Source organism: Taeniopygia guttata, chromosome 3 (genome assembly GCF_048771995.1).
Source record: "Taeniopygia guttata chromosome 3, bTaeGut7.mat, whole genome shotgun sequence".
NCBI classification, from domain to species: Eukaryota; Metazoa; Chordata; class Aves; order Passeriformes; family Estrildidae; genus Taeniopygia; species Taeniopygia guttata.
Window position 1 is genome coordinate 58,631,066 of NC_133027.1, and position 27,766 is coordinate 58,658,831.

A 27,766-nucleotide genomic window follows, 5' to 3' on the forward strand; every position below is an offset into this window, starting at 1 on the left:
AAAGGAAATGTAGCTTGAGCTACAGTGTCTTTCTAAGCTGCCTATCCCTACTCCTCCAGGTGTAATATTTGAACCCACCAGCCACTTGAGCAGATCTGATGGAAGCATGGGGTTTCAAAAGACGTGGAGTTGTTCCAAGTTCTGTTAGGGTGGTTAGTCAGAAGGGAGGAGCAAAGAGGCTCTGCAGGAGGATAGAAGCTTCTCCATGCAGCTTCTACATAGGACTTAAATCCCTTGCAGCAGGTGCTGCCCTCAGTTCAGCACCCAGCAGGGAGCAGGACAAGGTGGGGGGGTGTGGAGAGAGCCAGAGGTGTTTGGGGTGGTTCCAGGGGGCCACTGTGGTGGAGGTGGTGTGCTGAGATCAGGAAGGTGCATAGGATGTAGAACATTAATCACCAGGAAACCATCTTCATTAATCTTGTTGGGAATGGAACAACTGGTCGGTGCTGTGTGAAGGGAGAGAGGGAATGGATCTCTGGGCATTTATATCAACAATTTTCATGTGTAGCTCAACACTCAAGAATACAAAACATTACTTGAGCCCTCCTCAGCCCCTTCCCTGATTCTGCTAATGAAGTAGGATATCAGGAAGAACCTGGGCTGCTAGAGCAGACCAGGTGGGATGGGGAAGGCCCAGCTGGGACTGTGCAGGAGGCATCCAGGAAGACCTGGGCACTGCATCTCCGTGTGATGTTCCTTGGACACTGCCTATGCTTTGCTGGCCCTGTGGTGGCCACTGGTCAGCTGGCTACAGTGATCACCTGCTGCCACAATCCAAACCTGTAACTACATCAGGATTTTTTTTTTAGATCTCTTTTTTGTGGTTGTTATTTTTTTGTGTGGGTTTTTTTTTGTTGTTGTGGGTTTTTTTTAATTTTGTTTTGCTTTGGGGTTTTTTTTTTTGTTTGTTTTTTGTTTTTTTTTTTTTTGCAAAGGTTTGTTTGGCTTTTTTCAGGGAAAGAAGGTAGGATGCTGCTGCTGAGCAAGAACAAGATGTCTTCCAGTTACAACTGCTCCTGCAGAAGCTCTGTCTGGTGATGCTTTGTTTATCTTCCTTGTGAGTATTGTGAGAAGGGAACCAAAAATACCAGGCAAGGTCTGCTTTAAGGGATAACCTCTATATCTCTCCTTTTGCATCAGAAATGTGCAAATAGAAAATGACAGCATTATTTTCCTTTCCCTCTTTTCTTGCTGCAGTATGCTTTCTCCCCTGCCTGGCATACTGATTTGCTCGAGAATCCAGGCAGCAATCTGGTGGAGAAAAAAAATTATTAAGCACACACAGGCTTTGCTCAGCACTATATCATGACTGGACTCCTACTAGAATCTAATAGTTTTTGCCTCCAGATCTCAAAGTATTTAATGTGTAAAATAATGTCCCATTTCAACAATTTCTTTTTTCAAGTTTTAAACAAAGAGAATGACTGAAATATATTTCACAAATCATCTCATGGATTTCTTCCTTGTCCTCATATGTATCCCACAGCTCTTTCTCAAGCCTTTTTGCATACTTGAGACAAAATTTTGCAATGCCAGGATATTCTGGTTGCAAGGCCTTTCTTCATTTAAACTGAACTTTTGCAGTAGCAGTAAAGCTTTTTGCAAGCCTTGAAATCATCATGAGAGTAGTGTAGAAGTTGTAAGTTATATTAAAATTATGTTTGTGCTCTTTTGTGTTGGTGCTCTTATTTGTGAGCCTGGGAGATGTAGCCAAGCTTGCCTCTGGTATGAAGTTTTAAAAAATACGCAATTCAGGCAGAATTAGAAAATTGGGGAAGGAGACAAGGAAAATGGTAGATTTGACACAGAACCCCAGAGGTAAGTCAATTCATAAAGAAAGATGTTGAAATTTCCTTTTAATAGGGAGAATTTAGTTATTTTAGAATATAACATTGGTGATGCAGACCCTGACCCAGGTTCGCCCGACCCAGAGTGCTGTTTCTGACAGTATCCATAGGTGAAGACCTATGGAAGAGTCTGAGCAAGACAGGTATGTGTGGCATTTGATGTTCTCCCAGCCTTTGCGTTTTTGAACTCAGAGACTTCATGGCTAGATGTGGTCCCAGGCAGTTGCCCTCTGTGAGAATATGTCCAGCCTTCCCTTGAAGCTACAAAAACTTGTACCATCTGTAGTGCCCTTTGTCAAGGAGCTCCTGCTGCTCTTTTTGCTGTTATTTTGTCTCCTTCAAGCTTCAAATGATGACCCCCTATTGCTAGTACTGTTAGAGAAGCAGACAATCAGTCTTTTTGCAGACTTTTTTTTGTATACCCAGAAGTCACCTCTTTCATAAACTGATGTGTCCTACCTTGCTCATTTGCTCCTTGTACAGCCGCTTTCTCTACCTTTGATCTTCTGTTCTGCCTTCCTCTGAACATTTGTCAGTTCTGCTGTAAAGCTTTTGAGGGATTTTCTTGCTCAGTTGTATGAGATTCCTGACAGTTTTTCACAGCTGATGCTAGTCCTTACTATCCTGAATAACTTGGTATTCTTGATAAGCTTTCTTACTTCACCTTTTCTAAATTTTCCACTGAACAGCACAGACCCCTCTTGAACTGTTGCTTACTCTTCATTGAGAAAATGTTGCTACTCTGTTTCCTAACCAGGCAAAGACCTTCTATAGATGCTTGGTTTCTCCTAATGCTTGAGAAGATGTTTTTGGAAATCAAGGCAGTCAGTGTCAACCAAATTACTCTTATCTTCAGATTTGCGGGTCCCTTTGCAGTTCTCCAGGGAGAGCAAGAAAGATCTTCTCCTTATAAAACCCCTACTAACTTTCCATACTCTGATCATCCCAAGTAGCTTGTGCTTCTCTAGTTGACCACTCCTTTTTTTGCACTATTACAATTCCTCCGAATTGTCTTGGTTCAAAGGTCAGGCTGCTTTTCCTATGTTGCTTCTGATGATTTTTTAGGAATTGGCACCAGTTTGACCCACAGCTGTGACTGAATGTTGCAATGCACCCTGGAGCTGAAGAGATGGTCTCCAGGAGCTCAGCACCCTGTGGTGTCCTGGCCCCATCCTTGGCCGGTACACAGGACACATCACACTGTTCTCAAGTGAAAACCTGCATGCTCAGAGAAAGAAAAATAATTAAAGCATAGATAGGTAGGATAGACTGGGTTCTTACATGGGAGTGGGGTGTTCAGTCCCTGCTCTGCCACAGCTCAGTCTCTGTCTGCGTCTCTCCCTGCATGTACTGTGGGTGTAGTGGTATTTTCCCAGCTCACAGGGTTAGGGTTGGATAAGTAGACTGCAGATAGCAAGAACCTTATTTACTACTGGAATCTGTGCCATAGTAGAGCCAAAAATAGGTGGGTGAGTGTACTTACAGTACCAGTGGAGCGTTGCTAACCTTGTGTGACAGAGTGAAGGCTAGCATGCTACAAATGTGTTGTGAAGAGGGAGTGGGAAAGCCCTGGCTGAGCACAGTAGGATCAACCTCTCTGCATGGAAAAGGTGCTGGTTCCCCTTGTCAAAACATTGCCTTAAGCAGGATTTTCCAAACAGGGCATTTTTTGTCTGACTTGAACTTTTGTGTGTGAGCTTTAGGGCCTGCTTAAGGCTGTAAAACCATTACTTCAGACATGCTGGAAGTTCTTCATGGCCTGGAGATGAAACTGTGATGGCAGAAAGGGCCAGGCGCTGTGAAACACAGCACAACAGAAAGGGACTGTCACAGAGGGGGCATGTTGGCCATGAGTCTGCAAAGAGTAGTTAAAACTGGCTAGAGTACAGTTATTCCTTATGTTGCACTACACCTCTAATTTAAACTTCTATGTGAAAATTATTTTCAGCAGGTAGTGATCTAAAGGAAAAAATATTGGTCTACTTGGTATTATGAGAGATATCTCAGGCTGTCTGAGGTACATTGAACTGTGTGCTCTCCCTGCTCAATGCATTGTGCATTAGTCCAGCCACACCTAACAGAGGCATTTGCATGAGTAATTAACTGCCATTTCCTGCAAATCAAATTACTTGGAATTAGAATTTAAAATTGCTTTCCAATTACTGAACCACACTTGTTAGTGAGAGCAATGTTTTTACTGTGCCACATTTAGAAAGGGCAGAGGCTCTTAACTCTTTCAAGAGAGCAATTATTTCTGAGAAGCACAGTGCGTCCAGGGATCCCAACCTTATTTGCTTTACACTGCTATCAACCACTGGAGCCAGTGATGCTGTTCTCACAAGTGAGACAAATTAATTTGCTTCATAAAATTTATGAGTAGAAAAACATAAAATTTCCTTTATTAGCATCATGTTTCAAGGACAGTTGTATGGGCTTCAGCACAAAGTTGGTTTTTGTTTTTAAAGTATACAAGCAAAATTGTTCAGAACCTTTTCATGACAGGCTGTATGAGCAGATGTATATATAATTCTAAATGAAGATGTCCCTATTATCACTTAGAGTATAAATTTAAATTGTCAATAGGAATGTTGCACTAATATTAGAGAACAGAATTTCCTAAAAATATTCTTTGAAAATTTACAGACCCTGAATTTCCTCATGTCTTGTGTCTGACAGTGATCAGAAAAATTGTCTTTCTGTCTTCTTGAAACACAACTAAATAATAAAGGGGATTATGTAAAAATGATGAAGCTAGGGCATCATATTTTAAAGCTGCACTGTGGGAACTTTGGCTGGCATCAATGTGTTGAAGAAAATAAATGTATTCATATTTCTTGATTCCAGCAAACCAAGTCTTGCATGTAACTTAAATGACTTCCTGGCTATCTAGTGTGGTTTCACAGAGTCAAAGCCTTATTATTATTGTCCTTGAAGAATACAGTACCCTGTTAACCATTAATAGGAGTCAATTAATCCTAATTGATTCAGTGACCAGAGAATATTTGATGTTCAAGGTTATAAAATATTATGAGAACAGACACTAATTTTTGCCATCTCCTGCCTAGAAAAGGAATGGATTTAGTTAAAAGGAATACTAGAAGTACAAGTTGATTTTTCTGTATTATATATAAAAGCATAATGACATTGTGTAGCTAACTTGAACTGACAAGAGCAATGAAATGTAAGGTTAAGATTCTTACTACCTTTAATCTTGCTGAGGCTGGAAGTACTGCAGTGCACTAAGCAATAACACTATGGAAATAAAGAGACCAATTATAATTGTAAACGGGCGTGGAAAAAGGAAAGCTTGACTCATTTCTTATCAGATTCATTGGCAGACTGTTAGTATAATCACAGAATAATCCCTTCTGAAACCAATAGAGGTCCCCAAATTAACAGCAAAAAGAGAATTTGCCCTATATTTGTTTCATCTCACCCCAAAAGTCACCTTTAATTTACCCTATCAAGTTAGGGCATGGGTTTAAGGAGGAGTGATGACACAAAAGGTATGTCATTGGTGCTGCCTTCTTTCCTTTGCTCAGGCCAGATGGCTCTGCTCTGGGGAATCTGCAGTGCATCCTGGAGAGCAATCATAGTATGAGAGGTGATTGCTGAAGGTGAGCTCCTCTGCCAGCACCCAGACAACCTGAGTTAGGGTTTCACTGACTCTCATGTTCTAATTGTAAGGAAAGGCAACATTTGTCCAGTTAAAGAGTGTTTGGACCTGTGATGGAGGCTGAGAACGGAAGTGTGTTATGAAGTTGCACATTAGAAAATAAAAGGAGAGGGAAGAGATAGGGGAAGTGAGAGGAAGATGAAGCAGGACAGGATAGGTGGATGGAGCAGGTGAGCAGGTTGATGGTAAATGAGCAGAGCTGTTTGCTGCCAAGCAGCTCTGGGCAACACTGGGGAAGAGAGACTTGCAGACTTCTCTGTGAGGCCTGAGCTTACTGCCTCCCCCTGGGCTATGGCTGAGTTGTCAGCTTGTGTCAGCTGTTTTCAGAGTGTCTTCAGGAGGGTTTGATACAAGGGTGATGAAGAGTGCAGAAAAGAAGCCTTTTCTTAAGTCACCTACAAGCACAAGAAGGGTCATGGTAATTCAAACCTTTGGCTTCTGAAGAGAAGGCTGACATACTTTCAGAGATCACAGTGATCTAACGTAACCATTGCCATGAAAGCACCTGGTTTTGAAAGAGATGAGGATTTAGCATCATCTGGGACATTTTTTGCCACCATTGCCAGGACGCTGGAAGAGCTGAACAGTTGCTTGGATCTGTCAGTTTGGTGTCTGTTTAGATGCTCATCACACAGTTTTGCTGGACAATTAGCTCCCTGAACCTTCTCTAAAAGGAATAATGCTGGGCAGAAACCAGACAGGACAGTGATGCACAATATATTTAGACAGTTAAATGGTTAACAACAGAGCTCCTGTTGTGATTCAGTCATGCCAGTAGCATAATGCCAGCTTCTGTCCTCATCTGACACTTTCATGCTGCTTGAAAGGAACCGCTGGGGAAATATGCTTTCACAGATTGTTAGTTGTACAGCCACAGCCCTCAGAGCCTTGTATAATAAGGCATTAGCTGAGGAAGGGGAAATAACCAAGTGCTGGTCACATATCACGTCAATTTTTGCTATCAGCACAAGCTCAAAGGCAGCTGAATCTGGGTGGGAGGTAAGGCTTCTCAGAGGTCACCCCAATTAACATCAGGGCTTGGACAGGGGCCCCGCCTGGTTTCATAGATAAAGCTTTGCTGCTTTTTCATTTACTGAGACGAACCTGACTAAAATGAGCAATTGGGCTCTCATGCTGCAAAAAGCTCTAAAGTAGGATCCTCGGTGTATGTGTGTACGTGCTGGCAAAGCACAGGATGACAGACTCCCTCACAGTTAGCAGGGGCAGGATGAATCTGTAGCACAGAGAAAGCAGTACATGGGTCCTAATTATTTTTTATTTTGGAGTGAAATCACACTGAAAAGCAAACAGTTGCAGTCAATACTGAAAAATGAGCTTATTTATCTCTTTGGACACAGAAGATGCTCCAGCATTGATTAACTGCAATGTACTGCAGGGCACTGATTGCAAGATAAGGCAGGATTGATGGGAAGACACTTGGTATTGGGGCAGCACCTTGGCAACCATTAACGGAGCATCAGCCACGTGTGCAGAACTGTCCCAAGCTGTACTCCACGTGCAGTGAACAGGGACTGTGTCGTTGCTGCAAAATAATCTGGGAGCATCGGGCAGGGCAGAAGTCTGTTCTGTCACTGTATTGGTGACAAGGCAAGGTGAGGGTAAGGATGCTGGCAGAATGCCTGGATCTCTGAGTTTGTTCATTTGTGGTACACATTGTATTTTCTAGAAATACCCATTCATAAGTTTTTAAGTAAAATAAAAACTCCGCTGTGGAGTCTGAGTTTCTTCTTCCTCATACCAATGAGTACAGTCATATCTGTAATGTGAAGAGCTTCACAGTGGGTTTTGCCTATGTAGTTCATCTGATCTTTTCAATAAACTTACATCCCAAAGATCCAGAGGAAAATTTCAGATAAGTCAATTTCCAACCTCTGTATGCATACATCAGATCTGACCCAGTGGAAGAAACCACATGCCAAGTTCACTGGCTGGTAGAATACCAAATTTCAAGAAGTTTAATTGTCCCACACAGTTTTCTTTTTCAAAGAGTCCAATAATATCCAGTTTCAATTTCAGAGAGCAATCGTCTGTAAAGAAGTGTTAGCTGAGTAAAGTGAATTGTTTGAACAGTGCTGGGATTTTGAACTGTCGTTGTGAGAAAGGCTGCTTTTTTTTCTGGACCAGCCAGGCAAAGCTGCAGCTTCTTTCTATAGGAGGGAAGATGGTGAATATTAATCACCCCTTGGCAACCTGTCAGGGACAGATTGCAACCCAAGAGAATTGATTTGCTGATTATCTGATGTGACAGGTTAATAAACTAATATTTATACATAGGGTAAAAGTAACAGTAGAGTTGGGCAAGAGATCTGCATTTCCTGAACTCTTAGGTGAGTGATTTGTGTGGGAAAAATGTTTTCATTTCTGGCCTTGGGGGAAAGGGTGGAAATATCTTTGTCAAGAAAATTTGTTTAAATTCTCTGTGTGCTTGGGATTTCTCTTTGAGAAGACCATTCAAGAAAAGAACAAGATTGGCAATTCTGGGTTCCTTGGCTGACTTTCCAGCCTGAGGACTGATGGGGCACATGCTGACCTGACCACCCAGCTGTCCCACCCTCCCTGGGTACCAAAATATTTGACATTATCAGACTCTCTAAAAATGTCTCCCATGGTGTCTGATGCCTCTGTGGTTTACCTGAGAGTTGGGTCAGCATATGTGCCGTTCTGGACTTAGTGCATTGCACAGGCATTTTCTTCCCAGCTTCCCTTCATAAGCAACAAGTGCTAGAGCAAGGAAGAGGGAAATACTGAACAGCATCATCCTTGATGCAGGTGAACCAGAGTCCCAGTGACAGCTGATCCTTGGCCACTGATTCTACTGTGAGAAGGGAGGAAGGGTTTCACTTGAAGGTCATTCCAGGGGGCTGAAAAATCCCCTTAGGGAGATGCTCTCTGTTAGGCTGGGTGAGGAGCCTATGTGGCAACTCCAGCATCCAAGCCAACCCTGTAGACAGCAAGGTGTGACTCCTGTGAACAAGAGCAATTGGAGAGGGTAGAGCTAATGATGGACAGACCCACCTCAATGATGAGAGGAAGCTGTGGATACCCTTGGCAGTAAGGACAGGGCTTCAGACTTGTGATAGATTTCTTCAGGGGGCTAGGAGATGCAACTCATTCAAAGCATGTAAAGGAGAATAAAAAAAAAAAAAAAAAATTGAAACACGTAACCCATAAAAAACCCGAACCCTTTGAACATTGCTATTTATGATTACACAGGAATTCAAGGCTTCCTTCATGTTCATAGCTAGAAACTGTTTTCCTAGATAAAGTTTTAGAGGCTTAGATGTAATCAGCTAAGGAACTCTTCAAATAAGCTAAGCTGTGTTTTGATTTGGTGCAAATAAGAAGTGAAGTAATAGGAATAGCTATTCCTGGAACAGCTGAAGCTTTGAAATGCTGATTTAAAATGCTTCATGCTGCCATTCAGCTGTCCTGTCATAGCAGTATGGAGCAAAAGACAGTTTTCTTCTCTGTAAACATACAAAAATAAGGATATATTAGCAATTGGAAATAAAAATCTGTTTCTAAAAAAAAAAGGGGAGATAATTTTTTTCCTCTTTTACTTTTTACTTTATATTTTTATTCTATTTTTCCTTCCTGTATTTCTTCTTAGCATCAAAAAGCATACAATAGCAATGTTTCTTACAAAGGACATCTAATTATCATTTCTCTACTGTTGTTACCTCACTCGACATCATGATCTGAAAAGTCTGATCATGTAGGGCATAACTGTAAATTTGCTATAAACACTCATTCTCCTGCATCGTGAGCTGACAGGAAAGAGAGATCTGGGATGATGCCTGTGCTGCAGTCAGAAGCCCAGGCAGAGCAGGTATGGGGATGAAGGCTGAGGAGCTGCAGGGGCACCAGCATGAGGAGCTGTCAGAGTCTTTGCCCAGGTCTTGAGCAAGCCTTTGGCATGGTGGTAACTGTTTGGCACTGATAAAGGAGCTGGTTTAGGTCTACCTATACATATACTTCAGCCCCGCGCCTGACAGTATAATCATACAGAATCTGCCTTTTGGATTTCTGTCTCTGCATTCTGCTCCTGCCTTCCCCTCTTTGGCCCAATATGCAGAGAATGTTTCCTGTGATATTTTATCTGAAAGAGGCTGTTCTCAGCCTGCTGGCCATTGGGAGGAGACCATTGCTACCCCTCCTTCCTGTTCCCTAAACACCCCTATTCTGAAGATGTTTTACCAGTCTCTATTAGGCTGTGTGCTCCCCTGTGAATGGGGTTATTCAGAAATAGGCTTTACTTTTCCCCATCAGCTGGTATCAAAGGTAACTCACAGAATAAAACAGATTTGAATATGGCCTATTATGAGTCTGTGCCTAAAAGTGATTGTGGAAAAACAATATTTTGTCTTTATTTTGCCCCAATTTGGGGCAAATCTCTTTCAAGGTCTATGTTATTTGCAGACCCTTGATGGTTTCCATTTAAGTTCAGGGATGTTTTCCAGATATTTGTTTAGCATTATAGTGAGTTTCTGAAAACTTGCCATGCAGCTTTACTTCAATGAGTAGCACTACTAATGTCCACCAGAATCCTGCCATGTGGAAACTCACTCCCACAGCTTCATAGTGGTAACATTGATACAGCAACAGCAAATTTCTTATTCTGTATGAATCTGGGGGCAAATAAGTTCTTGAGTTAAATTTATTTTCTGAAATCAGAAATACTTTTAGGAGTACTTTTTTGTCCTGTTGAGAACAACTAATGGTGTATCTGATAAGACAGATCCTAATAAATGGATTATTCTATGTAGAAAGATACTAGTGAATCATATCTATAAGTTAGGTTATTTCTTCTGCCTGTGATACATAAACACAGGGAGTTTGCAAGTGAAGGGTGCTATACTGAGAACAAATGGAAAGAATTGCTCTGTTGCATGGTGCTCTGTTGTCTTGTGCCTTCGTTGCTATGGGATGTAATTCTATTACCCACTGTACTGTTAGATTTCAGAAGGGTAGTTCATAACCACTAATAACATTTGTGGCAATCTGAGCTAAGTTAATGAAAAAAGATAATCAAATCTAATGCTCCAGGGCAAGATATGTGATATCTCCAGGGGTCATAAAGAGATCATACAGCTGTCTTGGGCCAAGGGGCGGTTCTATGTGTGAGTGCAAGAAGAGGCAAGAGGCAGCAGAAAAGTGAGGGTCACCTTGCTCAGAAGCACTGTGTGCTGGTCACTGGCAGAGGCAGGAGGGGATTGCTGGATATGTCACAGAGATGGAGATGCTTATTAAGCTAATGACATTTTTAGTAATGCTGATACCAATAGATAAATTTCAGCTGATCCCAGACATTTGTCTCAATGTGTTGATTGGGAAATTGGATGAAGTAGTCTATGCATGGTTCTGCCTTGTCCACAGCAGGCATATACAGACTTGGGAGCTGACCAAGAATGGCATTAAAATAGCCTTTGGAATTTTTTTTGAAAACACAAGCTTCAGTATGAAACTCACTTCTGAAGCAAATGCAGTATTTTATTGTATCTCTAGACAATACCCACTAGTGAATTCTTCTTGCTTCTAGCTATAAACAGAGTATTTTTTGTTTTGGTTTGGTTTTTTTTGGTTGGTTTTTTTTTTTTTTTTTTTTTTTTTGTGGATCCTTTCATCACCACATACTGGTAAGTCACTTAAGGGTCCAAACAAGGACTTTGTCTTCCTTGTAGGCATGTAACTGATAATGTTCAGAAAAAGGACACTTGCAATAGGAATTATAGCCAGCACCCAAACCTGTGTTTCCTCTCACAGACTCACAGATTTATTGCAAGTACCTCTTTCATCTTACTCTGCTTTCTGTACGTTCACTATGAGTATTCTTCTATTTCTATTACTGTTCTCTTTAATACAGATCTGCTTCTGACTACAGTAAGACTTCTGTCCTAGTTTCAGCCAAAGACAGGTTAATTTTTAGCTGTAGCCACGAGGTGGCAGAGCCTGGAGCTGTGTGTGTGTGTGTGTGCGTCTAGGTTGTTACTCTATGCCATGCACTTCATCAGGGGGAGGCAGAAATAAGGGATTCTCCCTTCCAAGGAGGATGATGTGGCTTGCTGACGTTGCCAATGTGTTTTTCTCCACTCCTCTGGCAGCAGAATGCAGTTTGCTTTCACCTGGAGGGACATGCAGTACACCTGGAATTGACTCCTCCATGGGTGAAAGCACAGCCCCACCCTCTGCCATGCACTGGAAAACAGTGAGGCTTCAGAACACCTGCAGTTCTTTGATGACATCATTGTATGGAGCAACATGGCAGAGGAATTTTTTGAGAAAGGGGGAATATAACCCAGAGCCTCCTGAAGGCCAGTTCTGCCATAAAACAAAGTAAGATTAATGGACCTGTCCAGGAAATTCAAGTCTTTGGAGTAAAATGGCAAGATAAACGTTGTCACATTCTCATGGACGTGGTCAAAAAACAGCAAAATACCAACTGTGTTCCCACCAACAGGCAAGAAGGAAACAGTTTTCTATCTCATTGCTCTTTCCAGTAAATTTTTCATATCTCAACCAACTGCTCTTTGTCTGTTTTACTGGAGGCAGGGGAAGAAGGGGAGTGGGTTGTGGTTTCCATTTTAGTGGGAAAACTAAATTATGTCATTCCATTCCTACACCACAACAACTTCTTATACCAAATTCTAGCCATGTGAGGATATAAAATGCCTGTGTGTATATGGCCAAAGGTAGGAAAAACAAGAAGGCTGCATGAAATGGTCCCTCCTTCCATATGCCTTCCTAAACCTCAGAGACTTCCTAAATTAGGTGTTTTAACTACTATAGTTTGCCCTTGATAGTTAATCAATTCTGAATAGATGCACTGGGTCCCTTTTTGAACATTTTTGAATAGATCTTACTAATTTTCTGTAGCGCTGAATAAGGAGCCCTAAGAGTTCTCCAATAAAGGGACTCTGAAAGTAAATATGTGTGATGGGCAGGTGTCATTTGTTGCCTTCAAGTGTCCTTGCAGCCTACAGTGGTGCAAGTGCCCCCCACGCAGCCATCTCATGCCCATGGGAGATTGTGTGACTGTCCCACTATGGGTCCATTCACTACTGGCATGTGCTCATCACAGTTTTTTTTTACTTTGAGTAAAAAAAATACAAGCTATATTTGATACTAGAGTAATTTTGCCTTTTCCCTTCAGAACAACAACAGCTATCCACAGAATTTAATGGAAAATATTAAAGAAAGTGTTTTGGGACCAGAATCCCTTAGTATCATGGTCTGTACCTTTTAGGAGTGCTTGCATGTTTTTCCTGCAGTAATAGTGGAGTACTTTGATGTTCACAATTGTTGTATTTTTTATCAACATTTTCTAACTTCTTTTCATGTTTTTCAGAAAATCTCCATTAACTTCTAGGAGTATGGTTGCTTGTAAAGGTTCTCCTGACTTTTGAGATTCAAAAAAACCCCAAAAATTCAGTTGCTAGTTTTTAGGGTTTGCTGTAGAACAGAAGAAATAATTGTAATAAATTTTCTTGAATTTGCCATGATAATATTAATCACATTTCTATAAAGCTTGGATTGAAACAAAAAATCTTACAGAAAAACTGATTGAAAGCTACTGTACAAAAATTAATTGCTTCCACCCACCCTTTCCCACAGTTCCTCAAGACATAACCATGTTTCTGTTTTAAGCGTCTACAATATAGAGTTATTTAAACAAATTCAGGTCTTAATTAAACAAAGTAGGCTGGGGTTTCTGTGGGTTTGACAACAATTTTCAATATGTAACACCAAATAGATTTTGCTTATTATTTGTTAATACCAAAGGAAATTTTATTTAACTTTCTTTATTCTACAAAAGAAAAATTAATATCACCCCTAAGGCAGTCAAAGTTATTTTGGAACACTGAGCTATTACAAAGTTTCCAGCATTGCAAATAGTGGTAGTTATTTTAAACAACATTAATTCACCCTTCTAAATTGCTTCTCTCTCTTTCAGCACAGACTTGCCTCTTCATAGGATGGTTCTCAGCTGCAAAACATCCAGACCCTAATTTATGTGTATGTGAATAATCAAGGTTAATAAATTCCCTGTGGGAGAAACAGTCAGTGCCATTCAGACCACATTCTGTTTTCCTCCCTTTCCACAGAGTAGGCTGTTGAAAACGTGTCTGATGAAATTGCAGGTTCCTTCTCTACTCTCATGAATTAATTTAATGTTTCTAATTGGGATTAGGTAAAGTACCTCTCCCCATGACTGGACAGCCAGCAGGTAGGACAAATGAGTTTAAATATCTACTCTAAATCAAGGAGAGAGAGGATAAATTTACATATTTTCTTTTTTCCCCACATCATAATTGTTTCTATTTCTATAGAGTGTACTGGTTTGGGGGCTTTTTATATGTGCAGCCCAAATCAATGACCCAAGCACATGTCCTAGGTCACAAATTGACTGGAGAGTAGGAAAGACAAGATTCATAGCTTGGATTTTCAAGAAAATTTTCCTTTTAGCCAGAGGTAGATGGAAGTTTATTGCCAACTTTACTATATTAGATTAAATTAGGAACCTAAGCACAATTTTCTCATGTCCTCTTTATTACATCTCTGATGGATTTGTGCAGTTCCTTGGCTGGTTCTTGGACCATCCTTCTCACATAGATCCCAAATACTGCCTAGAAGGGCTGGTACCTACAAGAACTGGGGGCCTGTGTGTTCGAGTCGGATGCAGTGCAACAGCAGTAAAGTATTTATTCTGTATCTGAGCTGGGCAGCTGAGAAAGCCCAGCCTGGGTACAAGCTTTGAGGCAGTTTCATTTTGCCTCTAAGCACATATAGACAATACGTGCACAGCTGAGCAATTCACTTGACCTTGCCCTTTTAACACAAGGAACTTGTATTAAAAGAGGATACAGGTCTGGACTTTCAGCCAGACTATCACTGTGTATGGCAAACCAGTGTGATCACACATTCCTCTTCTTGTGCAGCAACCTGGTCATTAATCTGCACTTCCCCTACACACAGACCAATTCTCAAGGCAGCTGGCAGTATCTGCTGGAGCATTGGAAGGTAGGGAGCCCTTGGAGTGACAGTGTCAAATGGGACCAGTATGGGTGTGCCCAGGGCTGCATTGCTCGTGGGGTGAGAGGTATGCATGGGAGGGCATGGACAGAGACCCTGTCAGGATGGAACCTGTGCATACCAAAAATTCTCTCTCCCCTTTGTGTCCTGGTTTTCATGTTGAGGAAAGGGGACTGCAATGACACCCTGCAGGTGCCGGCTGCAGTGCTGACTGCCCTGGGACTCACCATCTCCTGCTATGGCTACACTCACAACTGCTCCCAGTGATCTTAGGAGGGCTTATTCAAAATGTGATTATCTTGCCATGGATGCCAGGACATCAGAAATGGCCCTGTATGGCATGAGATAAGGCTTGGCAAGGATGGTGCTTGCTGAGAAGAGAAGAGCTGATGGACACTGGTGACTACATACAGAGAGCACTCCTGTACCCTGCTGTCCAGTGAAGCCCTCAGCACCCATTGCTATCTGACATTTCATTATCCAGTATGTCCCAATAGCCCCAGGTAAAGACATCAAATCAGTGTTGCTGTGTTGGTTCAGTTCCCAAGCAGCTGCCTGAGGTAAAAATGGGTTAAGCATTTAGACATTGACCATTATTGGATTATACCAAGATCCTATCAGTTTTTAATCTTTGATAAGATGCTGAAACATGCCTTTTAAATTCACTGCAGCCATCACATAATTTTACTTTGACTCCTTGAATTCTTCCTGTCAGTTCCCCCAGAACAGCCAGGATGAATACAGGGCTCCGTGAATTGTCTCACTCACGCTTTATGGAGAGGCAACGCTGCCCCTTTACTTATGTGTTCTATTGACCTGTTGACATAGCCGAGGGTGGTGCTGCAAACTGATTGGTGATTGGTGATAGTCTGAATTCCTGGGATACATGTAAAATGCTAATTTTATGAGTTAAACATTGAAGAGGTGCCATTAGTTTTTAAAAGTCTTATTCCCACTTGGCTCGTCTCATAATCACTGTTACAAGGAAGATTACTGGGATGAGCACAAAAATAATAATAAGAGGGGAGAAGTCTTTTGCTTTAGTCTGGAGTTTGAAAAGACCTTGGAGTTTTTCAATTTATTTTGCACTGGACAGCATTTATGTGTATGGTGAGTGACTCTGCTTGCTGTTTATAAGATGTTTCTTCTCAGAAAATATATAAACCTGGGTCTGAAGGGTTTTTTTTTAACTGCAGGAGCTGTTTATTAACAGCAGGAGCCCATCACAGATGAGATTGTGGAGGCGGTGTCTGAAAAGTAGAAGCAAGATAGGGTGGAGGAGTGAACCTTGAGTCCACCCCTTTTTGCTTATTGCTTTGCTTCTCTTCCCTGTTCAGCCTCTCCTTTTCATGAGAAACTACTGAATGTGAAAGAAAGGCTGCACATTTCCACAGTCATGGCACTCTTTTCTTCCCTCACACCAGTATTTATAGCCATTATATGTGTTTTGATTGGGGTAATAATGAAGAAGACGAATGGAGAGAAGGAAAAATGTGACACTAAAAGCAAGCATCCATCTCGTCCATGGGTGGATGAAGACTTAAAAGATAGCACTGACCATCCCTTAGAAGAAGAAGGTAAGAAAAATCTTATCCTAAACACTTTTGTTGTTTGAATTTTATCTGCTGATATGAATAAAGGAGGTGCAATCTTCTGGACTTCTCCTCAGTGACAGCAATGATCAACGCAACACTGCTGCTGTGCCCTGAGCTTGTCAGCTCCCAGGAAGGAGGCATTCCTCATGTAGTAGTGTTACTTTTGGTGTAAATTCCCTCCATACCCCACAGATCAGAGTGCAAAAAACGCGCACACGCACACACACACACACACACACACATATATATGTATATGTATAAAGTGTATTCTCAGAGACTCCTGTCTGTTCCTCTGTACAGCAGATCTCAGACCTATGAGGGACTCTATGGACAGTGTAAGGAAACAGAGGAGATCCTGCTGAATTCCCCACAGTCTTTTCCTAGGCCTTATTAGCGTGAGCAAAAGGGAGATGTGAGCAGAGAGTTTCTATCTGCAAATCATCCCACTTTATCACTCAGTGCTACGTATTTGCTCTCAGCACAGCTAAAAAGTTGGAAATGGGTTTATTACTGTTTTACAAAGGTCCTCCATTTGTGGCTTCTGAGAATGTCAATGGCAGCTTTGTTGGGAGCTGTGTTGATCAAATATTTAAGAACAAAATGTTGTGGTGGTGATAGTCTGGTCCCTCAGCTGCATATTTGAACCCATGCAGAATGCCCTTTATTTTCATTAGCTTTTTCTGATTCACAGCTTGGATAAAAAAAGTCTGATCTCAAAATTCAACCTTCCTTCTTCTTACTTCCTAACTATCCTCCATAAACTCACTTTATTTCTTTGTAAAACAAAAATCTACAGAGTTCTGTTCCTGTCAATTTTTTAAAGTTGTAGTTAATGCAGCTCTTTCTTTCCTCCCCCCCGCCCCTCCCATGCTGATTTCAAAGACTTTTTGAAGGGTCTGTCTGGGTTATTTTTTTCCCCATAATAACCCTTCCTTCAGTCTGCTTCTAGGAATCTTAAAACTTACAGTGTTTTTCTGCATATAGACCTTTTCCTAAGAACTATTATAGCTCTTTTGTCAGTGTTCAGTGTACTTTCAGCTAGTTTATCAGTTTCTGAAAATAGTTGATACCAATAAGGGTTTAAACCCTGTTGACTATTTTCCAAATATATAAAATTTATTTACAAACCAGTTCACCTGTTGTATCCTCCTTTGTTCAAGGCAAAATAGATTCCGTATAAAATTATTCCATAATTTCTTTGTCACTAATGACTTACTACTTCAGTTAAATTGCTGCAAATTAGAATTCCTGTGGGTAGTTCAAATGATAATCTATGAATTACCATCTTGGATTATAGCTGTTTCCATCAGTTAAGAAATTTAGATCCTTTGCATAAACAAACTGTTAGCTCTTATCAAGGAGCCTCACTGCCACAGCTCCAGATATAAAATGTTAGTCTTTTATGTGTTAGTTGCTTTCCCTTTTATTCAGGTACTAAATTCAAAACTGTACTATTTTTTGTTACAAAAAAAATTGCTTTCAAAAAAAATTTAACAGGTAGACTTGTTGGTACTGATGCTAAGTTTTATTTACTTACTAAGTTTTATTTACTTTTAAATAAAACTTTTCTCAATATACTATGTCATCCAATATTAAATTTTCTTGCTATTTTTCTTTTAGTAACAAATAGTTATCTTTCCCTTAATGGTGTGTGATTCAGACTAATTTATTTGTAAAACAGTAGTGTCTTTTATCTCTAGAAATATTAAAATAATTTAATCATTCATAGGGAAATTTTTCTTCACCAGGAAATTTTTCTTCAGCCCAGCCTAAATAAGAAGAGTGGTAAGGAGAAGAAAGAGTTAGTAAGGATCTGTTACTTTGCTAGAGCCTTAATTAAAGATCAAAATATGTTTACCTTGTTGTCAGTGTAAAAATTTTCACTGACTGCACTAGGAAATGGAAACTGCTGAAATGAAAACATGGATGCTGAATTAGAAACATGGATGTATAAAGAGATTTTTCTAATTCTAAAGAATGCTTTACCTGCTGTGTAAATTCTGTTATTTTATAAATGTATCTTACTTTATCAGACAAGCTCAGTTCTACTTAAATGTGTTTGGCTGGCTTGTGTTTAAAGATTAAATTCCTCTGAAGAGAATTTGAGTTAAGTAACATGAAGGTTATATTCTTAAGGCCTTGTCTAAAGCTAGAATCTAGGGCTGCCCCACGTGAACAATGAATTTTCAGCAGCCCCCTGAATAGGAAGGGGCAGCTGAAGACCAAGTCTCTTGATTCACGTCCTTGACCAAAGCAAGGTCTATTTGCTGAGAGAGTGAAGCACTCAGCAGAAAAACAGAATAGCACCAACCTCACTTGTAGCTCCATGAGCCTTCCCCGAAGTGGAACCTTCATGGATGCTTCCCACGAGAAGGACATACCTTTGAGCAGCAGAGCATTCACTGTAAGTAGCTGAACTGCTTGGGCAGACTCAGTAGGGTCACTCATTGGCAATGAAGGGTAGAGTGGTGAGGGCCAAGTGCTCCTGAGCTTGTCTCTTGTGCTTTCCACGGTTGAAGAGATGAATGTTTCTTGTAGCAGACAGAAACCCAATTCTTTTGTTAAGTGCAAAGCACTCAGTCTATTTATGTAATGCTTTAACTGGCAGTATTTCAGATTTGTTTGCATGCCCATCTATCCTGTAACTTTTTTCTTCATTTATAAGATTCAAAATGAGATATTGTTGTGCTGTGGTTTGGCAAGGACACTTGATGATACACTCTACTTAAGGACTACAAAACACACAAAGTCCCAAATGTTCCATTTCTCCTGAAAATGTGCTTGCTTGTGATACTCCTTATAATAGACCTGTCCCACTGAAAAGCATTTCTCCTCTCCCCAGTTTCAAGGACTTCCCATATCTTAGTAATACTACTACTGACATGGATGAGGCAGTAGAAATTTAAACCTCCTTTTCAATGGCAGTTCATGTTTTGTATCATTTAGGAACACAGGGCTTAGATGGACACAATGCATTACCATGTGTATCTTTCTGCTCCTGCAAATACATCCAGCCTTTGTCAACAGCTGAATGAACATGAAAACTGGACTTTTGTGACACCTTTTTCTTTAACCCGGCAGAAAGACTGGTCCGGAATTTCTTACTATGGATAAAAAACCCTTCTCTACCTTTCTGCCTGCCCAAACTTATTTAATACTACTGTCTATGTATTTAATCTGTTCCATCCTCTTGATTTTAAAGGATTCTTTTCCAGCCCTGGTATATACCCTCCTGTGGTTTATGGATAGCAACCAGATTACCTCTCAGCTTTCCTTATATTAGGTTTTCTCTTTATATGATAGCCACTCTACCTATCTTAAGATCATAAGAAACCTTAGGGAACTATATTCCAGTTGAGGTAATTTTCACAATATTTTGATGCTGGGTTTTTTCTTCCAGGGTCTGTGCCTCTCCAACTTGCTACTTCTTTTGCTTAAGATCCCTGGCCTGTTCTTGAGGCTTCCAGGATCAGCCTGCTAACCACTATTTATAATCCACTAGTAGGGTAATCCATCTCTTTTAGTTCCCTATTAGTCACACTTAGTTCAGGACTGGATTCACTGCTGAGATTCCTGCAGTGGCCCATTTTGCAGCAGTCTGCCATTAATCAGATAAAGAACCCACAGGGTCAGTTACCCAGCATTTAAGACTAAAGATGTTAAAACTTTCTTTACATACATGAATTTTTTTCCTATGCCTCATGTTTTTACACTGGAAAAGAGAGATAGAGAGGAATTATGTGCTCAGAAAGCAATTTTCTAGAGAAGAAACTTGTTTGGAAAGCAAATGCGGTGGTCTTGACTAGGGTTTCTCAAGGATCAGTCTCAGGATCAATTGTTAATATTATCTGGTGGTCTTTGCATAAAACCAAGGAGAGTAAAAGTGAAATATCTTAATGACATACAACTGGAAGCCAGCAACACAGAGAAATGACAGTATAGGTAAAAAAAGTGGCCAGCAGAAGTGAAATGACAACTTACTGTTCTCAGTATGAGTTTTTAATTAAGAACTCATGCTTCAAACTGAGGTAAAATGTATTACATTATTTGCAGGCTGATTATAACTTCCCATATGGACTGCCGGGAAGAACATAGTTATTATCCTAAAATGTATCCAGAGAGGAATTTCTGATAGAGATAGAAAAATGTATGTTTAAAATGAGATTCCATTTGGGATGTCTGAGCCAAAACCATTCCACATTTACTTAAAAAGCAGGAAGCTTGATGACTGCTGTAAATGGGCAACAGAATTGATGGCAATCTTGAGAATGTGGATAACAAGGAATAGACTTGCTAGCAGGATGTCTGTTGTCCATCAAGTGGTGGAATACAAAGAGATATAAACAAGACACTTGTGGTATTGTAGAACGTGACTGTACAAACAGGAGTGTGTCTAAACACAGCAATTACAGATATAGAGAGCATGCACTAAACAGATGGTGCTGATAATGATTTAAAGTTAGCATATGGATAATGTTAACTCCTAAGAAAGAATGGTAGACACATGGTGGAAGAGAATATATAATAGATCAAGTTATTAAAAAAAAAATTGCCAGGAGAATTTTGGTTTTGTGTGTCAGTTCCTGCATTTTTAGGTTTTTCTGCTTCAGCCAGTATTCCCCCATTGACTGTATTGAGGTTTTCCATTCTCATTAGCCATCTCACCTTTGTCCCATGTTCAAAATCTTTGGAAGTATATTTCTTTTTTCACCTTATTATTAAGTTGAACTATCTTGGCCAAACAGGAGCTTCACTCCTCTTCTACTTACACAGGAAAATCGCCCCACAACCCAAAACAAGCAAGCACTCACTATTTTACTGAGTGAAAACCACAAAGGGAACATTATCAAGAGGCACTCTTTTACTTTTTGAATGTGCACAAGATGATCACTAAAATAATTTTTACAAGGGCTCACTGCTTTCCATTAACCTGGAGCCAGGTCCTTGCAGACTATGACCAAGAGTGCTTAACACAGGCATGAAATGCTAAATAAAACAAATTCTCAGGGTGAATTCTTTGTACACAAAATGAAATGTGTGTGTTTTGAGGACCAGAACTGTTCAATTTAGATGCAGTTTATGAAACTGGGTTTATTTCACCCCTATGCACAGGCTGAGCCACACTTGTGAATATTTCCCTGCTTTTAAAATGAACAAAAAGCCAGCCTGGTCTCTAAGGCAACTGCATACTTCTAAAACACAGAAGTAATTGCTGTTTGAATTTGTGCTGGAGATTGCTATGATTTGGGAATAATAGCCTAATAGTGACAGAAAAAGGACCGGAATATTTTTTCCTGACTCAGCTCTCTGTAACAGATTGCTCAATACTATTGACTAGTCAAAATGTAGAATTGAAATGGCTTTAACTTCCACATCATAGCTGCCAAAAAATGCTGCCCATGCTGATTCTAGGAATATGGGGCCGAAAGAGGCCTCAGAGACAACAGAAGATTCATTTTGTGATATAAACAGAAATATTTAAGTGAAACTGAGAATAATTTTGAGTTTTTAAATTAAAGACAAGAATCACAATATCCTACATTTGATATGTTGTTAGCCTAAATATAGATGCCTGACATCCATTTCCTCTTATGCTGAAAGTATCAGGAAACCAAAGATCTTGACCACACAGTCACATTTCTGCAGAGCCAAAGCTTGCAATGTTTCTGCTATGAAACATGAATATGGAAGAAGTTGACATTCAGCTCTTCAGAGGAGATTTTACACATATTGGTATTTAAGCTCTCTCCTTAACTTCAGTAATTTAATTGACTTTTTTTCCTTATTGAACAGCTCAAGAAGGAACACACATGTTCACATTTACTTGCTGAGAAAATTGGGCTGGAAGCCTGTCCACTTTTTCTATGCTGTTTCAGCTTGTAACCCATTTTTGCAGGTAGGCTTGCAGGCTGAAGTGGAGAAGGCAATGACTTCTTTGTGGATCACGCTTACTAGAGCCCACCAGGACCCTCCTGCCTCTTGGTATTTAAATGAGGTTTATTCAGTAGCTGGAGATCAATGAGTTGTGTCAACTGGAACCTCAGACTTTGCCTTACCAGCAGGGTAGAAGTGCAGTGTATGCCAGTACAGGACAAGGTGCCTTACAGTGTGAATGCCGAGGATATCAGCAGCATTCTCCAGAAAAAAATCCCTAACCACTTGTATTTTCTTGCAGAGGGTGAGGAAGAGTGGCAAGGACTTGAAGAAAATGTTGCCCATGTCCCCTTCACTGGCGAGCGCTACTCTGAGGCTGAAATGATTAAGAGGTCTCAGACATTCTATGAGCTTCTAAATAAGAGGCGATCTGTCAGGTTTCTCAGTGATGAGCCAGTCCCCAGGGAGGTTATCGATAATGTCATCAGAACAGCAGGTAGGTACTGAGTGGTTCAAGGTCTGGGAAAAAAAAAAAAAGGATCACCACTGCTGTTCAACTATGTAGCTGTGAAAAGGTGGTGTGGAAAAGCCAAGGGAACTGGAATTTTGCTTATGGTTTTCCTAGATTCACCTGTAGCTGGAATGAATTAGCACCCATCGACTTCAGCCAGGAGTGGCTTTGACTCTCATGATTTCTCTTATTCTATGAGCCAGCTGCTACTACTATAGAAAACATTCCCAAGCTGCCTTAGAGAAAAGTTCAGTAGCATTTAGCAGGGTTAATAATCTAAAGAATCTCCACATTTGAGGTGCATTATTTTCCCTTTAAGAACTGTAATGAGCTTTGTTACTGCACTGTAAAGATTCTCCATGTCACTCTAATTAACTAGGCATCATTAAAACACTGAGCATGTTTTGGCAAATGCAGCAAAGCAAACAAGTCTGGCGTGCAGATGAAGTACTTAGTAACCCTGAAAGCTTTGGACTGTGTAGAGAAAAAGAAAACAAAGGGAAGCATGAATGCCATCAGTTTTTACTGATCCTCCAGACCTGAGGAGAAGCCAGGTTCACAATATAAAAACACTTTCATATATCAGGAAAGTTCAAGCTGCTTATTCAGCATTTCTTGAACTAAAACAAATCCTTAGTATTGCATGCAAGTTCTTCTAATATTTTTAAATGTGTATGAGGGACCAGAGAGATGTCAACAGTATTCTTAATCAATATATCTGTGAACCTGTGCAGATATATATTCTTCAGCTTCTTGCTTTTAACCTCTAGGCAGTTCAAATATTTCTCCAGTGGTGTTGGTGGGTGAGAAAGTACAAATTATATATATATATATATATATATATATATATATAAAATATAAATATAACATATATAATAGATATGTGCACACCTATGAACACCAACTGTCTTTGGGACAACAGATTCAAACCTGTATGCTCTATGGCAGATGTCTGTGTTGTACAGCTCCTTATCTTTGTCAGTCACTGACAGGTTACTACCGGTGATCACTCAGCCTTGTTTTCCTGAAAGCCATTATTTTCACCCTTTAGCTAAAACAACATATCAGAGTTGGCTGTATTCAAACAGAGCTCTGTTTTTGGTACAACTCTTTGTAATAGCATTACTGCATTCATATCTGTTGCACCATATCACTGCCTCATCATAAGAACCATCAAAAAAGGATTTTTTTACAAATCCTTAACACTGGCTTCCTGTAAAATGGCAGTATAAAAGGACTAACCTCTGTTCTTCAATGGGATTTCACATTCTCTGAGAACGTAATGGACAGGATTGTCTGCCAGAACTTAGTCCTTTTCTTCCCATCTCATCCACTTGCTTTCCTATTGCTCAGTTGGTCAGCCTAAAACCCACAAGGAAGAGCTGCCCACCCTCCTTCCTGGGTTTTTACTTTTCCCTGTTTTTATACGAAGGTACTTCACCTAGTGGAGCACACACTGAGCCCTGGACTTTTGTGGTAGTGCAAGATCCGTATTTAAAACATAAAATTCGTGAAATTGTAGAAGAAGAAGAGGAAATCAACTACAAAAAAAGGATGGGAGACAGATGGGTTAATGACCTGAAAAGGCTGAGGTATGAAAAGTCAATTACCTAAGGGATGTGAAGATAGCTGTTGTTTCAGTGGAGGAAAGATTTCTATAATTTTCTATTTCTTCCTCCCTCTCACTTTTAATGTTTTTCTAAAATCTATGTTTGGAAACAAAAGCTTCTAAATGTATGTAGGACTGTGCCTTGGTGTCTGGTTCATGAAATTGCTTCCAGTAAAAGGGATTACATGCTCTCTATTTTGAAAGTTTTCCAAGCACTTGGCTCCATCATTATTTTTTCCTACGTAACCTCTGCGGCTGAAACTTTGGTCCCAGATTTTTTCTGTTGTTTGCCAAACAGTCAAGCTCCCAAAGTCACTGGAAACTTTGCTACCAACTGAGGAAGCCCCAAGGCTTGTCCCTATCCAAGTGCTGAATTATGCAATATTTAATTGTTTCAAATGTCCTCCGAAGTCTGACTGACTTGCTTAACTTCACGCAATGGGAAGATGTCTACTGAGTCTTGGCTTGTCAAATAGAGCACGTGCACAAAGTTTTGTAGGCTTGACTTGCCCTGCTTGTTTGATTATGTTACTATTTTTCAGGTGCTTAGGTGCTATGCAAATTTATGTGCTAAATGCCAAAGGTTCTTATGTTTTGAGTGACAACAGTAGAAAACACTAATTTTCTTGCCTAAATCCTATATCATGATTGTCATTTAAGAAATTTGGAACTGAATGAATTGTAACAGGGATTAAATACCCAGGAAAAGAATGACAATTTTTGCCATTGGAATATATTTAGGTTTAGACCTTAGACAAAATAGTTTTGAACTTTTCTGACAGCAGTCTTCCCTGCAATGAGAAAAAAGTTGGCACTGCTGGTAACAGGCAAATCTGCAAAATTCCAGGAATTAAATAATCACAAAGGCACATGCTCATGAGGCCAGTTCATAGATAAGAGGTCAAGAGCTATCTCTTATTTGTATGTAATTCCACTCTTCAGAGTGAGCACATCAAATCCTCAGCAAATTTGTTGAAATTGAGAACTCTATTCAAGCTTTTTTTCCTTTCTGAAATGTTTCTATTTAAGGTGATAATATTTAATCCTTTTCAGTAAATGTTCTAAGGTTTAGTCTACTGCTATAATTGTCATATACCATTAGTGTCCCTTTGCAGACAGTAAATGTACCTTACAGGAAACTGAAAAGTTTGCAAAATAAATGTATTAAACATTCTTTTGCAGAACAAATTGGATCAAAGAGTACTTGGACACTGCTCCATATTTGATTCTCATTTTCAAGCAGGTATATGGCCGGCTTCCAAATGGCAAAAAGAAGACCCACTACTACAATGAAATCAGTGTTTCCATTGCCTGTGGTATCCTGCTTGCTGCACTGCAGGTACATTGACAGAACCAACATACTGTGAGTCAATATATTAGTTTGGATTATCTACCAAGACTGTTCTGCCCAAATGTGAGTGGAACCTAGTTTAGATTTTAACATTTTCTATCTTATGAATTACTCCAATTCCTGGCAATATGTCTTAGTTTTGAGTTTTAATGTTATTCTACCCAGGCCTATATCTGAGAAGGTGATTCCTATCCTCAGTACTGGTCAACAGAAGAAAAATATAATGTAGCTTTCAGAGTTGTCACTCTTTTCTCGGCACAGTCTTCAGCTCCTGTGGTTTCTGCCTTATGCTAACAGGGCTGACAGGCTCTTCAGAGTACCCAAGCACGACTGTGTGGTGCCACACTGGCCCCGTCTTTTCAGTAATCCCTATAAAACAGCTTGACACCAAACCACTTTTAGTATACAATGCTGAAAAAAAATCAGGGACATATTCCACAGAACATGTTGTACTATTTCAATCAGTCTTTCTGAGATATTTCTGAAAGTGAACTGATCTGTAAAGCTCAGCATGTTTGACACCAGCCAGTTAGATTTTCTCAGTAGTTTCTCAGTGCTCAGTTCTGCTTCTTGTACCTGATGTACTCACACAAGTGTTAAATAGAGAAGCTATTCTGATAGTTAACCTGGCCTGTCAGCAAGATAACAGCAAGGTGCCTCCTTTTATATTAGGCCAATTTCCTACCACGCACTGCCATTTCTCCTCCATTCTGTTTTGAATGACACTTTCTTTCGTGCACTGCTGCTCCTCATGCACCATTCAGCACCACCAGTGTTTGCTCTAATCCTCTTGAGAAGATTATAGAGATTACTTTAACATGATGGGTGCATTTCCTGGGCACCTCTCCTTGGCTGACTTGTATCTCAAAGCCTCCCAAAATGCTTGCATTTCATAGACAGAGAGACTGAAATCCACATGTGCAGTTCTCAGGAAGTGACTCAGCTGTGTGATCACACCTTGGATGATGTCAGTTCTTTATTGTTTGTCCAGATTTTTTTGGGGTTTTTGTGAGATTTTGAATGAGAGGAAGAGTGATACATAGACTTATTTTGGGATTCTGAGGTAATCCATAACAATGGCCACTGTGAGAGATGCCAACAGACTGCTGTGACAACTTCTGAGGCAGAGCCTGTGCCCTCTGTCCCTGTGAGGTACAGTTCATGAGGAGGAACTCAAGTGTTCACAAGGCTGTAAGGCATCTTTCTGCCAGCTGTATGGAGGCAAGAACTGAAATAGTTCTCTGTAAGAGCCAGATCATAGAATCAGGGAATAATTTGGTTTGGAATGGATGTTTCAAGATCATCTAGTCCAATCACCAGCACCATGGGATGACATTCCAATCATACCCCCACAATTGCCTCTCAGCTTCCCTGTGGCCATGGATTCCCCATCACACTGGCACAGCAGGCAGGCTGTGGCTCTACACTACACAGACATGGCAAGGCAGACTGTGCTGTTGCTGCAGTGGAGAAATGCTCTACTTCCCTGTAAGCAGAGCAAGCATCTTTTATGGTGCCACTGAGGCTGACAGTAAATCAGGTGTTCTAAAGGCTGCAGCAGGTCTAATGAAGCAACGTTTCCGGACTAGTTGACAGAAGGATGTGTACAGGTGTGGTGGGAAAAAACGCTACAAAGAAAGAGCACAGACCTCTGTCTCACTGTTGCTGTCTTGCTGCAGAACGCGGGTCTGTGCACAGTGACCTCCACACCCCTGAACTGCGGCCCCCAGCTCCGGGTGCTGCTCCAGCGGCCAGCAAACGAGAAGCTCCTGCTGCTGCTCCCCGTTGGCTACCCCAAGGAAGATGCCACTGTGCCTGCGCTGAGGCGGAAGCCGCTGGAAGACATCATGGTGGTCATATGAGCCCAGAGCCAGGAGAAGGAAGCAATCCTGTTGACAGCTGAAGATGTCACTGCTGTTTCTGTGCATTGTCCCCCTATGTCGCCGTTGCTCTGGCTGTTTGCACCTCCATTTCTTTTAGTGCTAGTAATCAACTAACAGCAGTGAGCAGTCGAGCACTGTGCTTTGGACAGCTGCTGTTACCTATCTGACCAGGGCATTGTTCCAGGGAATATGTACAATGACATTTAAATGATCTCATCACTTGATTTTTCTCATGCATTGTAGGGACGAATCTCTTCTCGAACTGCAATATATATTTTTCTTATACTTATGTGATTGCCATTATACAGTTATTTTAACTTAAGAATTTTAATGAAGGTTGTATTAAAAGATACAAAGAAGTTAAACTGA

The 27,766-nt window shown here is 40.5% G+C and overlaps 1 protein-coding gene across 6 annotated transcripts; it reads left to right on the top strand.

Moving 5' to 3' along the window:
• Window positions 1-992: 992 nt before the first annotated feature.
• On the top strand, window positions 993-27,766 carry IYD (iodotyrosine deiodinase). Of its 6 annotated transcripts, none has more exons than XM_002188547.5 (6): window positions 993-1,057; window positions 15,912-16,151; window positions 22,345-22,539; window positions 23,987-24,146; window positions 25,346-25,502; window positions 27,194-27,766. In XM_002188547.5, the coding sequence occupies exons 2-6, from the start codon at window positions 15,971-15,973 to the stop codon at window positions 27,374-27,376; spliced, it is 876 nt and encodes a 291-aa protein (XP_002188583.4). In that variant the 5' UTR covers window positions 993-1,057; window positions 15,912-15,970; the 3' UTR covers window positions 27,377-27,766. The 6 variants fall into 6 exon arrangements, with proteins under 6 accessions (XP_002188583.4, XP_072783031.1, XP_072783032.1 ...); XM_072926930.1 differs by lacking the exon at window positions 993-1,057 and adding an exon at window positions 14,962-15,684 and having other exon boundaries at window positions 25,404-25,526; window positions 27,194-27,363; XM_072926931.1 differs by lacking the exon at window positions 993-1,057 and adding an exon at window positions 14,963-15,684 and having other exon boundaries at window positions 25,407-25,526; window positions 27,194-27,363.

Bases quoted from the DNA above. Each gene is read 5' to 3' on its own strand.
- IYD (XM_072926928.1), top strand. From the start codon at position 15,573: ATGAGCACAAAAATAATAATAAGAGGGGAGAAGTCTTTTGCTTTAGTC. The intron at 22,540-23,986 runs GTAGGTACTGAG...TTTTATACGAAG, and splicing joins TAATGTCATCAGAACAGCAG to GTACTTCACCTAGTGGAGCA. The intron at 24,147-25,345 runs GTATGAAAAGTC...ATTCTTTTGCAG, and splicing joins AATGACCTGAAAAGGCTGAG to AACAAATTGGATCAAAGAGT.